General features: G+C 41.1%; 2 protein-coding genes across 3 annotated transcripts; both read left to right on the top strand.

Annotated features, from left to right (window-relative positions):
- Nucleotides 1–1,928: 1,928 nt before the first annotated feature.
- lix1l (limb and CNS expressed 1 like) lies at nucleotides 1,929–9,858 on the top strand. The gene is made up of 6 exons (XM_029513916.1): nucleotides 1,929–2,466; nucleotides 4,402–4,565; nucleotides 4,850–4,990; nucleotides 5,863–5,958; nucleotides 6,343–6,420; nucleotides 6,974–9,858. The coding sequence occupies exons 1-6, from the start codon at nucleotides 2,127–2,129 to the stop codon at nucleotides 7,223–7,225; spliced, it is 1,071 nt and encodes a 356-aa protein (XP_029369776.1). The 5' UTR covers nucleotides 1,929–2,126; the 3' UTR covers nucleotides 7,226–9,858.
- Nucleotides 9,859–11,111: 1,253 nt separating this feature from the next.
- Nucleotides 11,112–14,878, top strand: sf3b4 (splicing factor 3b, subunit 4). Of its 2 annotated transcripts, none has more exons than XM_029514505.1 (6): nucleotides 11,112–11,191; nucleotides 11,956–12,084; nucleotides 12,176–12,718; nucleotides 13,079–13,249; nucleotides 13,478–13,639; nucleotides 14,545–14,878. In XM_029514505.1, exons 1-6 carry the CDS (start codon nucleotides 11,158–11,160, stop codon nucleotides 14,715–14,717), a joined length of 1,212 nt encoding a protein of 403 aa, XP_029370365.1. In that variant the 5' UTR covers nucleotides 11,112–11,157; the 3' UTR covers nucleotides 14,718–14,878. The 2 variants fall into 2 exon arrangements, with proteins under 2 accessions (XP_029370365.1, XP_029370366.1); XM_029514506.1 differs by having other exon boundaries at nucleotides 13,478–13,651.
- The last annotated feature ends 441 nt before the right edge of the window (nucleotides 14,879–15,319 follow it).

Raw genomic sequence — 15,319 nt, 5'->3', positions numbered from 1 at the left:
GCTGCAATTGATTTTAAATGCGTTTTTTAGTGGATCCAGAACAGCTAAATCTTCATTATTACACAGATTCAGCTTAAAAGGACTTTGATCAAATGCTCCTCATGGTTCCTCCTTTGAGTTACACTGGCCTCATCCCAGACCACAGAAAGAATGAAAAGCTACACAAAGCCCCTACAGTCATAAAGAACACTTAGGAAGCACAAGAGGAGGTCCCATTTCCTCTTCCAACTATTTGTTTTTGGACAAACTTGGTGGTCCACTAAGTCACAGTTAAAGTAAGACACATCTTATTTCTCTATTTCTCAGAGAAGGAAAGATAATTTTTTTGTCTTCTGTTGAGTAAACAGGGTTATTTTGCTTGCAGGTTTAAATCACATGCTTCAGGCAGAGCTGGAGCTGTAAGCCTTCACTGTAGTTTTTCCCTGCTGCTGCCAGAGGAGAACAGAGAGGGGTCAAATTTCTTGGCCTGATATTTCTCCGACTTTCCACTGCTGCCTTCAGGCCCTGCAGAAAAACTCGGAAATACGAAAACATGCCTAAAACTATACACATCACAGATTTGCACTGTTTATTTCTTTCTGAATTTGTAGAAATGTGAACTTTATGGATTTATTATATTTAAAAAGTGGTTGTTACAAAACATTTGCCCCTTTAATTTGGCTGTCACAGTTTTTGGTCTGTGAAATGTGATTCTTTTTGTTACTTGAGTAAACTATTATATACTTCCACTACTCCTATAATATACTATATTATAGGCTACTGTTCATTTTTTTTGCGGCTGGCAGGCCTCTGTGTCAGTTCACTACTTTACAAGTAAATGCTGCAGACTGCAGTCATTGTCTTCTTTATTTCCTGTAGAGGAATAATGTTCCATCACAAACAGGCCAGTTGCTGATTGGTGGTCATCCTCATTTCAGGATTATGTTTTACAGGTTATTCCAGTCCATAAAAACAATTGAATAAAAATGTACCAAAAAAACTGAACATCAGATTTTAAAGACAACTTTAAAATGACTGATATATCAAAGCATGAAGATTACTGCTGCAAAAAAAGTTTTCTTTATATGTCAAGTTTCCCTCAAAGAGATTTACAGTTCATGGAACTGTAGATGTGCAAGTTAGGTAGATAGACAGACAGACAGACAGATAGATAGATCGGCAGACAGACAGACAGACAGACAGACAGACAGACAGACAGACAGACAAAAGGACAGACAGACAGGCAGACAGACAGACAGACAGGCAGACAGGCAAACAGACAGACAGGCAGACAGACAGACAGACAGGCAGGCAGGCAGAGAGACAGACAGATAGATAGGCAGAAAGACAGACAGACAGACAGACAGACAGGCAGACAGACAGACAGATAGACAGACAAAAGGACAGACAGACAGACAGACAGACAAACAAACAGACAGACAGGCAGACAGGCAGACAGACAGACAGGCAGACAGGCAGACAGGCAGACAAACAGACAGGCAGACAGACAGACAGACAGACAGACAGACAGACAGACAGGCAGGCAGACAGCCAGACAGGCAGACAGGCAGGCAGACAGACAGACAGACAGACAAACAGACAGACAGACAAACAGACAGACAGACAGACAGACAGACAGACAGACAGACAGACAGACAAACAGACAGACAGACAGACAGACAAACAGACAGGCAGACAGGCAGACAGGCAGACAGGCAGACAGACAGACAGACAGACAGACAGACAGACAGACAGACAGACAGACAAACAGACAGACAGACAGACAGACAAACAGACAGACAGACAGACAGACAGACAAACAGACAGACAGACAGACAGACAGACAGACAGACAGACAGATGATGATGCCGGTCCTTTACAGCAGAGCTGTAAATTCCCAGGGGCAGTGAAGGCCTCCTGTGACTGACAGCCCTGCAGCCTAATCCAGGGCCGGAGGATGCATAGCAGCAGTGTGTGTCGGGGGGACCGCGGCTGAGTCCGGAGTCTGGCTCTGATTGGGAAAGCCGTGCTAACACTTTGTCTGTCCAGCTCCCGGAGGCCGCTCTGAGCTCCAGCCCGAACCCGTCCGGCCGATCGGAGCGGATTAGCCCCCCAGATCCGGACCCCGCAGACGTGACGTCGGGACAATGGAATCTAACGTGATCCCGGACGGAGTCCGCCCTCAGCGGCTGCAGCCGGGGATCGGATTCGGATCCGGACCGACCGGGACGCTCCGCTCCTCTCTCCGGCCCGGGGTGACGGTGCCCATCGCGCCTCTGCTGCCTTCCCCGGCCTCTCTGGCCGTCTCCTCCGGGCCTCCCCCGCCGCCGCCTCCGCTGCAGCTCCACAGCCTGTACGGCGGTGTGGGAGCCGGGCTGGGGCCGGGGGCGGCCGGCCACTGCAACCCGGGGAACCCGGCGGTGCTGAAGGAGGCGGTGGAGGCGGTGGTCCGCAGCTTCGCCAAACACACGCAGGGCTACGGAAGAGGTAATGTCCGGACGGATACATGTGGAAATAATGATGTCCATGTTTCATATTGTTTGGGTTAGTGGGGGGGGCAGCACACTCTCAGCTGCGCCATTTGTTTGAAACAAAAAACATAAAGTCCGTGACTGAAATCATGTCATTACAGGAACATTCATCTATTTCACCATTAATTATCATTATTAACTACATTCACTTAGTTTTAAAGCTGCTGGTACTTTACTGTGGAAAGGGAGCAGTTTATCTGTCTTTCCAGCTATGTCCAGAATATTTTATTTAAAATCCAACTCAGACATTACACTACAAAGTACTAAAGTATTAAATATCCTGAAACAGAAAAACTACGAAGTATAAAGTTTCTGAAACTATTTGATCTGTGCTCATTTGTGTGATGGCGATCTCATGCTGGTCATATTTTGTTCATCTTTTTCTTTTGTTAATTGTCACTGCAGCACTCCTGCAAATGTTCCTGTCCTGTCCTAAGAGGATTTATTTCCCAAAGATTGTCCCCCTGTGCTCCGACTAACAGCTTCTTTGCTCCTCGATCCCATTTAGGCTACTTAACTCCAACAACACTGACAGCACCATAAAGATTATAGACTAGTTTTGTCTGAATCTTGCTCCCATTTAGGGATTTAGTGTTTGGAAGATAAGGCCATGTGTTAAAAGGCTCTTATTTGATCATTATCATTTTTTAATGTGGCAGTCCCTTTTACCCACATGTAGTACATTTTGAGAACGACCTCCACAGTTTACATCTAAAAGCTGCGTAGTGTGACTTTTGTAGGTAAAAAGTCAATTCGAGCCAACTCTCTTGGCTACAAAACCATCTTTTTGTGTTTGACTTGTTCTCAAAAGTGTAGAAGCAGGATGTTAGTGGTGGCTCACTGGTCGAAGTCACGTGCCATGTAACTGCTGTCCAATATTTCCTGTCTCTTTGTCTTTTATATTTAAGGAAATGCCTTGTCTTATCACTGTCTTGACCTCTAAAGATGCTCAAAAATCGCTCTTTGTCAAGGTCAGAATTGCGCTTGTTGGGTTCACTTTAGTGGCCCTAACCCTAAATACTATAAACAATATATTTGCTAATTTCCTAAAAAGAGCATTATGGATTGAAGTCATCTGTTTTGAAAATAAAATCACTGAACTTTTTTATTATTATTATAGTTGGCTTCAACAAGAGGACTTTTTTATAGTGAGTGTTGTCCTTCACGCTGTAAGAGCAATAATAAAATTTGTTGGATTGCAGTTTAGTGATTTATATATCTGATGTCAGGAAATGCTTTTGTCAGAGGCCTTGATGTCAATGTCAGGCAGAGCTGCAGACCTAAAACGTACTGATCAGACTCCACGCTCTGTGAGACGGAGAAGCAGTCAGTCTGAGTTGGGATCAAACTGTGAGAGCTCAGCAAGACCGAGCTGAGAGGCAACAGACGTGAAAAAGACCTGGATAATATTGGCTGCATGCACTTCTCCTTCTGGGCCGACACGCAAATAATTACTTATGATTGAGCTGCAAATTTGACTGCAGTTTTTTTTTTTTTTTATGTTACTTCTTCTTGGCCGACAGGAATGTAACTTTCTCTCATGAAAACACAGAGAAGAGGGTTGTGTTTCTCTGAGCTGTTCTTCTGAGGTGATGTAGAATTTCCTCTGGGCAGCCACCTAAATCTTTTCAGGAAAGTCCCCTTGGCATCCTTGAAATCACCCCCCCCCCCCCCCCCCACCACCACCATTTCCATCTTTGTGTTTAGAGAGAATGTTGCAGAACACAGCCAAGAACTAATTCTGTTTCACATCCAAACCAATGGAGAAAAAAAAGAAAACATTGGATGTCTCAGCACTGTGATATATATTTTTTATGTAAATGGGGTCATTGGTAAAGCACAAAGTCCATATATCATAACATGACAGTTTACTTGTATCTGTTCTATCAAGTGAACGTGGTGGAAGCTTTACAGGAGTTTTGGCAGATGAAGCTGAGCAGAGGGGCCGATCTGCGCAATGGAGCTTTAGTTGTTTATGAAATGGTCCCATCCAACAGCCCACCATATGTTTGCTATGTTAGTCTTCCAGGAGGCAGCTGCTTCGGAAGTTTCCAGGTATAAAATCGCTTCTGTTTTTTTTTTTTTTAATGTGAATTTCTTTCATAGTGTGTAAATGGTCACTTAAACACCATGTCACAAGTTTAGTAAACTCCAACAGACTTGCAACCACAACATACCAAATATGGATTAAATCACAACACCAGAAAACCGCAACTTAAGATCTTTGCACAACTGTTGCTAACTTAACTCCGTATAGTCACTCAGTCTTTTGAGTGCTCAGTACATCTCAGATTTTTATCTAACTGCCGCTAATGCACGTAATCTTCACTGTTTGGCAGTTCTGCCCCACCAAAGCAGAGGCGAGGCGCAGTGCTGCCAAGATTGCCCTCATGAACTCTGTTTTCAACGAGCATCCCTCTCGTCGCATCACAGATGACTTCATTGAGAAGAGTGTGAGTGAGGCCCTCGCCTCCTTCAACGTAAGTCGTGACAAATTGCTGTAAATTGTGTGTTAAGTATGCGTGCAGCTGCTAGCCAGTAGAATGTGAAGTATCCGGATCTCCACTCTGATAGCACAGTAAGGGGAAACGTGTAAATATATTTAAAGTGGTGCAAATGACACATGAGCGTAATGTTAGAAATGTGGTTCCACAGTACGCCATAAGCCTGTTATGTTTGAAGCGCCTAGAAAACTGAACTGCTGAAAACCAGCAGTTGCTTAGCAAGTATGAACAATGCAGTCCAAATTAAGTCAAATATTAGTGACTTGGATGGGCTCCCGTACTCACTCATTTTTTGCCTGTTAAATTTTATTGAAAACAGATGCAATAAATTGCTAAAGGATGAAAACTTATTTACAGAAAACAGAATTTCTGAAGCCAAAGTACTGAGGGGGGAAAAAAACAAGACAGACTTTTTAGTGCACATTCAGTGTTTTCTTTATGAACCTGGGATGTATTTTACATTTTTATCCATGTTCCACATATGTCTACTTTTTGAAAAATTTTGGAAGCTGATATTTTTAAAAGTTACTTGCCGCCATCCTGCTGCATTTTCTACCATCACCTTTAGCTCATGCTGATCTAAGGGGATAATGTGAAACTGCTGTCAGGAGTGTGAATCAGGGCAGCATGTGTGCGTACCAGAACAAATAAAACAGGGGCCCACACCCATAAATAACTGCTCTCTGGTGCCACTAGTGGTCAAAAAACATCACAGGATACCTTAAAGATATCAAAGTGACAGAGAACATGGATCCAATATTTTAATTACCCTCCTCACCTCAAAATCCGTGTGCTGTAACTCATTATATGCAGCATACAACTCATTAACTGCCTCTTGATGTCTACAGGGAAACAGAGAAGAAGCTGACAATCCGAACACAGGAATTGGGGCATTTCGCTTCATGCTTGAGTCCAACAAAGGAAAATCCATGCTGGAGTTTCAGGTACATAAAAAAACAGGAATATCTGTGTTGCTTTAAATAGGATTTGACACAGCAGAACATGTGAATATAATATAAATAAGATATATATCTATAAATGTTTTTCATGTGTCGTGGAAATCTTGAATGTCTAGAGAATGAATCCTGCAGTGCTTCAAAGACATTTCTTGCTTGTTGGCCTCCACATTTCGTGTGGATGCAGCTCACGAGCCCATAGTGGTTACGTGCTGTGGTTTTGAGCTGCAAGCCAATTATAATGTATAATAAGCTTGAAATTAGACGTCTGAGGGCAGGCATGGTTTGCACTACTGTGTTCCTCAATATCGTGTGTTCTGAAGTAAATTTGGTCTCATCTTCTTGCTGGTTTGTCTATGTTGGTGTGTTCAGGAGCTGATGACTGTGTTTCAGCTGCTGCACTGGAATGGAAGCCTTAAAGCCATGAGAGAGCGACAGTGTTCCCGACAGGTACTGATGGATTTGGGCTTTCACACTTCACAGCAGTTTCTTTTGAAGTCATATTTATTTTTCTATGCAACGGTGTTGTTCCAGATGGATAAATAAATCTGACATTTTTCCTTTTGCCCCATGAGTGGGAGAAAGGTTTGTGCTGTGAAAATTGAGAACAATTGCTTTATAGTTTTTAACATACTCGGAGGATGTGGTTCAGATAGTTAAGTGATTTATGTTTTTACTAAATCTCACTGGCATCCAGACATGAAAACAAATTCATATTGCATCAAGTTCCTTCAGAGATATTCGATCAGAATCAGGCATGTTATCGCATTCAAAGAATTTTCTTCAGTGTTTAATAAAAACCACAGCTATAATAAAAATGACGTCATGTCACATGTAACATAAAATATGTACAATACAAATGTAAACAAATACAAAATATAAACATAAAACAAAAATCCTAATATATACAATGTGAAATTTAGTGTGTGTTATACATCAGTTCGAATCTGTATTCGCCTGATAACGCCTAACCCCTAACCCTTGATTAATGTTAACCTTGCAGGAGGTGCTGGCTCACTACTCCCACCGGGCTCTGGATGATGACATGCGCACTCAGATGGCCGCCGACTGGGTGAACCGTGAACAGAGTGTAGCGGGCACAATTGCGCAGGAGCTGGCCTCCACAGAGCGAGAACTGGAGGACGCCAGGCTGGCGGGCAGAGAACTACGTTTTTACAAAGAGAAGAAAGATATCCTGATGTTGGCTGTGGGTCAGCTCAGTGTGGCCAACACTGCCACCCTGCCATCACACTAAACCTAACTCGGAAACAAGCCTTCACATTCCTGGTAACAGTATCGAACATTTCATTGAGAAGATGAGGAATCAGATTTTTTTTTTTTTTTTTGGTTTTGTATCTTGGGCGTTTTACCAATGACCCAATGACCCCAGGCCTTTATTTTTTTACAGTATGCACATCAGTTAAAAAAGAAAACATTTGCCGCTATAGCCGTTACCTCTTTGTGCCTAGAGATTACAGGATAACGGTGCTTTTAAAAAAACAACCCGTAAACTTTCTTGGTATACCAGCTTACTGAGGTGCATATGTTTTGGATTTTTTCATTATTTCAACAAACAAAACCTGCCTTTCATCAGTGAATGTAAAGGTCATTAAGCAATATGACCCCAAAAAATCCCCACACACGTGAGGTAAAGATCATTTTTATGTTTTATCGGTGTGCTTCTTTAATATTGTGGATGTAGTTATTTCCAGCACTTAAGGTATTGTGGACCCAGGCTAGTCATAGTAGTTAAAAGTACACACAGAAAGTGAAATTCACGGTATCAAGTATCTTGTGCTCACAAATAAACAGCAAAAGCAGCAAGGGAGGCGATAAACGCCCCTATATAAGGTCAGCACATCACCGTGGTTCTACATAATAGACATAAAACACTTATCAGGAGAATATCACGTCAATGTGTGACAATTCCAGGAAGAATTGAAAAAAATCCTCATTGGCTGATGTAAAAAAGTTGAGGGTACTTTGCAGAAATGTCAGCAGGGGACTGATTGCTCTGACAGCAGCTCAGGTTTTTGAAAATGCCCAATAGTGAACCATTACTCTGTTTTATCTTTGTTTGTGAAGGATTTTAACAGCTATTTGTATGACACTAGCTGAATGTATATTTTCAGTATGTTTTAGCTAAAGGAGCTGCAGAACGACGCTGTTCGGACTTTAGAATTACTCTCCATACAGGTTGTGTTTGTGTCATGTGCCTCATCTAGAGAGCAGCAAAAGAGTCGGTGCTTTGTGGACTAAAATGTTGGTGAGGGTCTCAGCATAAACAGCAAATAGTCACTCCGTAAAGGCCTAATGAGCCACAGGAAGTTTCTTTTTTTCATTTTTCTTTTAAGTTTGGCTTTTAAACAGGCTTATTCATCATGTCTGAGTCATGTGTTAGTAATTGTCAGTACCAAACAGAGCCAGCCCTTGTGGTTTCTGTTTAAGATATTGGAAACAGGATTTGGTTGTCTGTAGCTCTGGTGTTCTTTCATGAGCTAAAAACTGTTTCTGACACTCCCTCTTATCACCATTTCGGATATTTTATGCTGAAGGACCTGATTTGTTTTAAACTGTAAATGTGATACTTATAATCCCCTGTGCATCTAAAATGTATTTTATTACATTATAAGAATGAAAGCGTTTCAATGAGTAGCCTTTTAAAGACCCCATGGAATTGAAGTGAGAGTTAAATTGATAATGTGTGCTTAGCGGGTAATGTGAGCGGTGAGTTATTCAAGTTAAACAGCAGGAGAGCTTTTGCCACTGCTGAGCATTGGATTCTCCACAGAAGAAAGTAGTTACACAAAATTTAAGGAGAAATCTAGTAAAAAATGAACAAGCAGGAGTCAAGTATGATAAAAGCTTGTCGTATTTAAATACTCTATTGCGCTATCTGTCTTTTCTCTGGGAACATTGTGCCTTTATGAAAATGTTAGCATGCAATGATTAGACCCCTTAACTTCCATTTAACGGGCTCTTTAATAGGTGGTGCTACGCTTTATTAAATCCTTTGTCTTTCACGTAAAGGGGATTTTATAGATTACATCCTATATTACTGCTACAATACCTAAATATGTTGTTATGAAGGATTTATTAACTCTTACTACCTTTGTTATTCGTTTATAGCCATTATATACTTTTGGTTTGGTACTCAGCTCATAAATTCTATGTGCAGCAGCAAGGAATTTTGTCCCCTTGGCGAAGGCTCTGCATCGGACTTCAGTGAATACTGAAATGTTAAAATAGACTATTAAACTGATGTAATGCACACTTTGACCTCACAGTAGCTCGCAGCTTCAATTCAGGCTCGCTAACCTGATATTTTCTCTTTACATTTTAAACAAAATAGCTCCAACAACCTCATCAAAAGACACTTTTTTTTTTTACAGATTCTGTGTCATCCCATGAACTGGTATGAAGCGCTCATTGTAAAACTGAGATGTAATGAAGGAGTAAAAGAACCCTCCAACAAGTGTTGAAATGAGCCGGTGATAGGAATGAGGCTGGAGCCCTTGAATTATGTTTTTGCATTTTTCTTCTAATTTTTGATGCTTATAATTTGTGTGATTTTTGACCACAGGCCATTAATGCCAGAAAGCTCTTGTTACAAATGCCTTTGACCTTTCTTTGTGATCAGTATCAATTAAGGCTTTTTAAAAACAGTATATTTTTTGCTATCCATTTTATAGAAAAGAAAACTGGCTCTTCATCTTTTGGCTTTGATGCATGATGTGTTGATTAAGTTCTGTTTTTAAAGTTTTCGTATTCTATACAGTATTGTTTTGAAGTGTTTCTGAAGGCTGTTATTGTATGTATTTTCTAAGAACATTTTGTATTCCTTGTTTATACATTTAGTAGATTTATATGACCTAATAAATTGGCCAATACAAAAATTTGTCATGTCACGTGTTACACTACATGGTAAAAGAAGCATGAAAAAAGCATGAAGACTAAGATGAAGTAGATCGTGACTGGTAATTTTTTAAGTAAATTCTCAGTAATTATAGTTGGTTATTTTATCCTACATTTTAGATTTACAAACATTTTATTTTATGAGATACATTTGCAGCTGATCTGCTGCTTGGGTTTCTGTCACTCAGTCTTTGTAAAACTGCATGGATTCATTCTTGCATTCAAAGATTTGCATGACATATAGTAGGCAGGATTCTACAGTTTGTTAACATTACATTAGCCAAGTGAAGTTACATTGGCTGATAATTATGGGCATTACAAATCTGATATAGTTAACAAATGAAGCACTGATTACATTTCCTGATTTTAAGGTACCCTGCGACCCGACCCCAGATAGGCAGATGAAGATGGATGGATTTTAAGGGAAAAAGGAAAGAAAAAATATTCTCAAGTTAATGTGATGTGACAAAATATCACAAAACATGTGTCGTATTTTTTGATAATATCAACAAGAACCTTGTACAATCTAATCTCTAGTCCAGTCTTTGGAGGGGGAGGGTAGTTCTGGTCACTGGAGTCTCTGGTTCTAGTCTTGTTGGGTCTCCTGGGGCTTCGGGGTCCAGTCTGGTGGCTCAGTGCGGTCTGGGGAGGGGACCGGTCTAGTGTCTGATCTCTGCGGTCTGGAGAGGGGTCCAGTCTCGGGTGTCTGGAGGGGTCTGGTCTAGCCTCTGCTCTTTGGTCTCTGGGAGGGTCCAGTCTAGTCCTAACCTGACTGATATCCCATTTGCATACCATCTACCGATTTTCCGCTCCGTGCTGTAGGCCACTCACTAACCAATTAACATCGGACAGCCCGTTCGGGAATCGAACCCAAGACCTTCGTATGGTGGGGCAACCACTACATTTACATTGAGTCACTAATTACCCTGTCCATGTTCGACCGCCCAGGCCGGGAACCAAAACCACGAACTTCTTTATATTATATTCGATGTAAATATGATAGATATACACTTTATTTATCCTGAGGGAAATTCATTTACATGCATCATTCACACAATAAGACACACTGCTTCAGCTTTACACTGCAATGTGCTTTACTTTCCAACATGACAGACACACAGCTCGTTTTTGTCGGTTTACAAACACAAAATAGGCCCAGTAATGGGGAACTATGTTGGATATGTATTACGTAAATACAATAGTCACTTCCGCCGACCACCGGAAGAGGCGGGGCTTCGGTTCAGGACGCTCGCCTTTCGTTGTTCATTCAACATGGCAGCGGGACCAATTTCAGAAAGAAACCAAGGTAAGTGTCCTGTTAAAGTAGAATTTTCTGTCTTTTTTATGCAAATGTATATATGTGCATGTGATTTATACTTCCAAATCTGACGCTGTTTTTTGGGTGGTTGGTCGCCCCTAGCTAACTTGTTAGCTAAGTCACATGGAAGCGTCCCGTTGTCGTTACATTAGCTTTCGGAAAAATAACAAATCGACTTTCTTTCTTTGATTTAAAATACTCCACTTTCATCAAAGCATGAATATGTTAAACTCGTTAGTGGTCTGTAGATGATGTCCTGAATGTAGGGGTTGCTTTAACATGTTGGAGGCAAAGTTATGCTATGATGGCTAGCAGTTAGCTTGCCAGGCTGACGTAGTGAACGAGCTCATACGAGTTGTGTGTCTGTTGAAAAATGTTGACAAACAACTCCGATGACACTGTTTTTCATTGGTTTTATATGATTTGTCAAAACTAGAAATACAGTCTCATCAGTATTATTATGGCTGATAAGCAACTTTAAAATTAGTAAGAATGCTGTGTTGTCCTTTTGATGTGTACAATCAGAAGCTCTAGATTTAAACAATGTTTTACTATTTTACTTTGCAGAAACATTTTATAAGCTGTAGTAATCAGACGTGTGGTCTTTTGCCTGTAATTAAAATTAGAAGCAATCAGACCCTGAGAATCTCTGTTGCTTTGAATTTTGACTTAACCCCAGTCCATGTAAAATCTAGGCTGTTTTGGACATTAAGATATATCTAACAGGGTTTTATATTTAATTTTTCTTTCAGACGCCACTGTGTATGTTGGCGGCTTGGACGAGAAGGTTTCTGAGCCGTTATTATGGGAACTTTTCCTTCAGGCTGGTCCTGTGGTCAACACACATATGCCCAAAGACAGAGTCACTGGGCAACATCAGGGTGAGTATCACTTCATATGCCAGAAAGCGGTGCTCACTCAGGGCAGGAAAGGCATTCCTGATCTATTTTCTTTTCTTCTCTTCTCTTGCAGGATATGGCTTTGTGGAATTCCTTAGTGAAGAGGATGCTGACTATGCCATAAAAATTATGAATATGATAAAGCTGTATGGCAAACCGATTCGAGTTAATAAGGCCTCTGCGCACAACAAAAATTTGGATGTGGGTGCAAATATCTTCATTGGTAACTTGGACCCAGAGATTGATGAGAAATTGCTCTATGACACATTCAGTGCCTTTGGCGTGATCCTTCAAACGCCAAAGATCATGCGAGACCCTGACACTGGCAACTCCAAGGGCTATGCCTTCATCAATTTTGCCAGCTTTGATGCATCAGATGCTGCAATTGAAGCCATGAATGGCCAATACCTCTGCAACAGGCCCATCACAGTGTCGTATGCCTTTAAGAAGGATTCTAAGGGGGAACGACACGGCTCGGCTGCAGAGCGACTACTGGCAGCACAAAACCCTCTTTCCCAGGCAGACAGACCTCATCAGTTGTTTGCAGATGCTCCGCCCCCACCAACTGCTCCAACACCTGTACTGACTACATTGGGGGCTGGAATGCCCATGCCAGGTAGGACTGAGATAGAAAGTGGTGATATGTGGCAGATGTCTAAGATGCCCTTTGGCTTTTCAGTTGTACTTTTTAATGTAATACTGGATCCCATTGATGAGCAAGTCATGTATTGAGTCCTTGGTTAATGGCATATATTATTTTCAGTATGCTAACATTATACGTATATATGTTATTGTATACTTAAAATCTATAGGTAGGTGGGCTACCATTTTGTCTGTTTTTTTTTTCACATGAAATGTATAACTTAGAACTGCACTATCAAACAATCTGCTGAGAAAAACTCTCACATATAACTCCTGCAAAGAAAAAAATATTATAATGAAACTTAAATTGTACATAAAACTTGTTTCTGGATAGGTATGCCGCCTCCTGGGGCTTTCCCCCCTGTTCCCCCTCCGGGATCGATGCCTCCAGCAATGCCCCCCTCAATGGCCATGCCTCCAACAGCAGGGACACCAGGCCCCCAAGGTGCTGGTGGCGGACCTCCACCCGGACCACCACCCTTCCCTCCTGCCAACATGCATCCAGGTAATGGCTTGTTAATACCTAAAATGTTGTTCCACTAGCTGAGTGAAAGCGTAGCTGTATGAAATTACCAAAAAAATTATGAATGCACAATTATAAGATTTTAAAGCATTTAAGACTGGAAATCAATCAATTAGTTGTGTTCTGTTTTATTTATACTTATAATTTCATTGCAACTTTTTTGGCAAATAAAATGTAACTTCTACACACATTATTGTTTTCGGCACACAGGCATGCCTCAGATGCCCATGCCCCCTCCTGCTCCGCCTGGAATGGTGCCTCCACCTCCTGCTCCTCCGGGATCAAATCAACCTCGGGCACCGCCGCCTCCTGGCATGCCCCCACCTCCACCTATGGGCATGCCACCCAGAGCACCATATGGACCTCCCATGGGTGAGCATTTTGGTTCTTTGTTGTCATACACATCTTCTCTGCTCACAAACACATGTATCAAATATACATGTTATAACCGACCGCACCTTTGTTTGACACTAAAACTGTCAACTTATTTATTTTTTACGTACCTGCTTTATGCCACAAAATAGATTTAACAATTTGTGCTATTGACTTATACCCACATTCCAATGTTATCCATAACAAACCAGCTTCTCTGAGCGAGCCTTGCACCGAATCAAACCAAGTTTCATTGTTAGGCCTTCCTAGTTTAAGAAATGACCAAGAACTGCTTGAAAGAGTAAACAGTTGAAAACTGTGACTGTTTGTCCATGTTTCTGTTTTAAGACAAAAACTAATGTTGTCCTTTCCTGGCTGGCACAACCAGTCTCTCTATATCCCATTTGGTGCTAGCAGGGTTGAAAAAGTTTGGTCCAGATGAAAGATGCAACTTCATATCATCTCTATGCTTTCATCTTTTTCATATCATAGTGCTATACTTCACCATTCACTCAGATTGGAAAGATAGATACTTTATTGATCTCCAAGAGAAATTCACATCATTGCATGCCTCGCGTTTGGTTTATTTGAGCTCTCACAGTTAAACATTCGGCATATTTGTAAGAATGTTATCATGCAGTGAGACTACAGTATCTGTATTGGATACTGCTTAAGAGATGGGCACAGAATTATTGGATATAATGTGTTTTAAATATTGGAATTTCATAGTTATGATCAACCATGCTAAAGTGTGAATTGCATAAAATTGAAGGTTTCAGTCTTGTATATTGTGTTTTTATGTCTGAATGCTGAGACTGTATGTTGTGCACATGTTTGTCTGTGGAGATGGCACTTATTCAGAGGTGAATGTTTTCTTGCATCATGGCCTCTTTGTTTTCCCCCAGGTCCACCTGTGCCTCCTGGTATGAGAGGGCCACCTCCTCCCATGCCCCCACCTGGCTATGGTGCTGGTCCTCCTCGTCCACCTCCTTTTGGCTTCCAGAGAGGTCCTCCAATGCCTCCACGCCCCCCTGGTGCCCCACCGCGTGTCCCAATGAGAGCACCAATGCCACCATAATCTATCTCAGATTACAGAAACAGGCTCTCATTCTTTTCTTTTTTTTCTTTTAGACATTGTTAGCTATAGTCAAATTTGCAATCGTGGGAATAATTTAACCTGTTTTTGTTTGGTGTTTGTACAGTTGAAGGACCTTTTGATGAATAAAGTTTTTAGTAGAAGTTTTGAATGTACTTTTCTCACCCATTAAAAATAATTTTATAGTAATTTTTATTTCAGTAGAGCAGCCATAAAGGGTTTTGAATAGAAATGTAAGAATTTGAATCAGGGAAAAAGGGATGATGGACCAGCTATTTAGCAGACACTTAGAGCAAAGATGGAATTTCCTTCAGCCAATCCTTAAACATATCAGTAATATGTGGGAAAAATAAGGTTCCCGGCCTCCACATCAAATACTCTGACATATTGCACAGGGAAAAGTAAATGTGAGAAACATTGATAGTAGCTTTTTATTATTTATTCATTTTTGGTTTATTGGTGAGCTTGTGTTAAATTGAGTTGTGGTTGAGTTGCTCCCTGCTATACATTTAAAATGTTTTTATAGTTTGTGGAATGGTAATCACACACTAGCATTTTCTGTTTTTTTTTTTTTATTATTACCA

Source organism: Echeneis naucrates, chromosome 11 (assembly GCF_900963305.1).
Source record: "Echeneis naucrates chromosome 11, fEcheNa1.1, whole genome shotgun sequence".
In the NCBI taxonomy this organism is placed as follows: domain Eukaryota; kingdom Metazoa; phylum Chordata; class Actinopteri; order Carangiformes; family Echeneidae; genus Echeneis; species Echeneis naucrates.
This window is presented reverse-complemented; position numbering and strand designations above follow the sequence as displayed.

What these genes read in the sequence shown, in the direction of transcription:
- lix1l (XM_029513916.1), top strand. Translation starts at nt 2,127, where the DNA reads ATGGAATCTAACGTGATCCCGGACGGAGTCCGCCCTCAGCGGCTGCAG. An exon ending in CACGCAGGGCTACGGAAGAG is followed by an intron (nt 2,467 to 4,401) that starts GTAATGTCCGGA and finishes TGTTCTATCAAG; the next exon opens with TGAACGTGGTGGAAGCTTTA. An exon ending in AATCCATGCTGGAGTTTCAG is followed by an intron (nt 5,959 to 6,342) that starts GTACATAAAAAA and finishes TGGTGTGTTCAG; the next exon opens with GAGCTGATGACTGTGTTTCA.
- sf3b4 (XM_029514506.1), top strand. Translation starts at nt 11,158, where the DNA reads ATGGCAGCGGGACCAATTTCAGAAAGAAACCAAG. An exon ending in AATTTCAGAAAGAAACCAAG is followed by an intron (nt 11,192 to 11,955) that starts GTAAGTGTCCTG and finishes TTTTTCTTTCAG; the next exon opens with ACGCCACTGTGTATGTTGGC. An exon ending in TCCTGCCAACATGCATCCAG is followed by an intron (nt 13,250 to 13,477) that starts GTAATGGCTTGT and finishes TTCGGCACACAG; the next exon opens with GCATGCCTCAGATGCCCATG.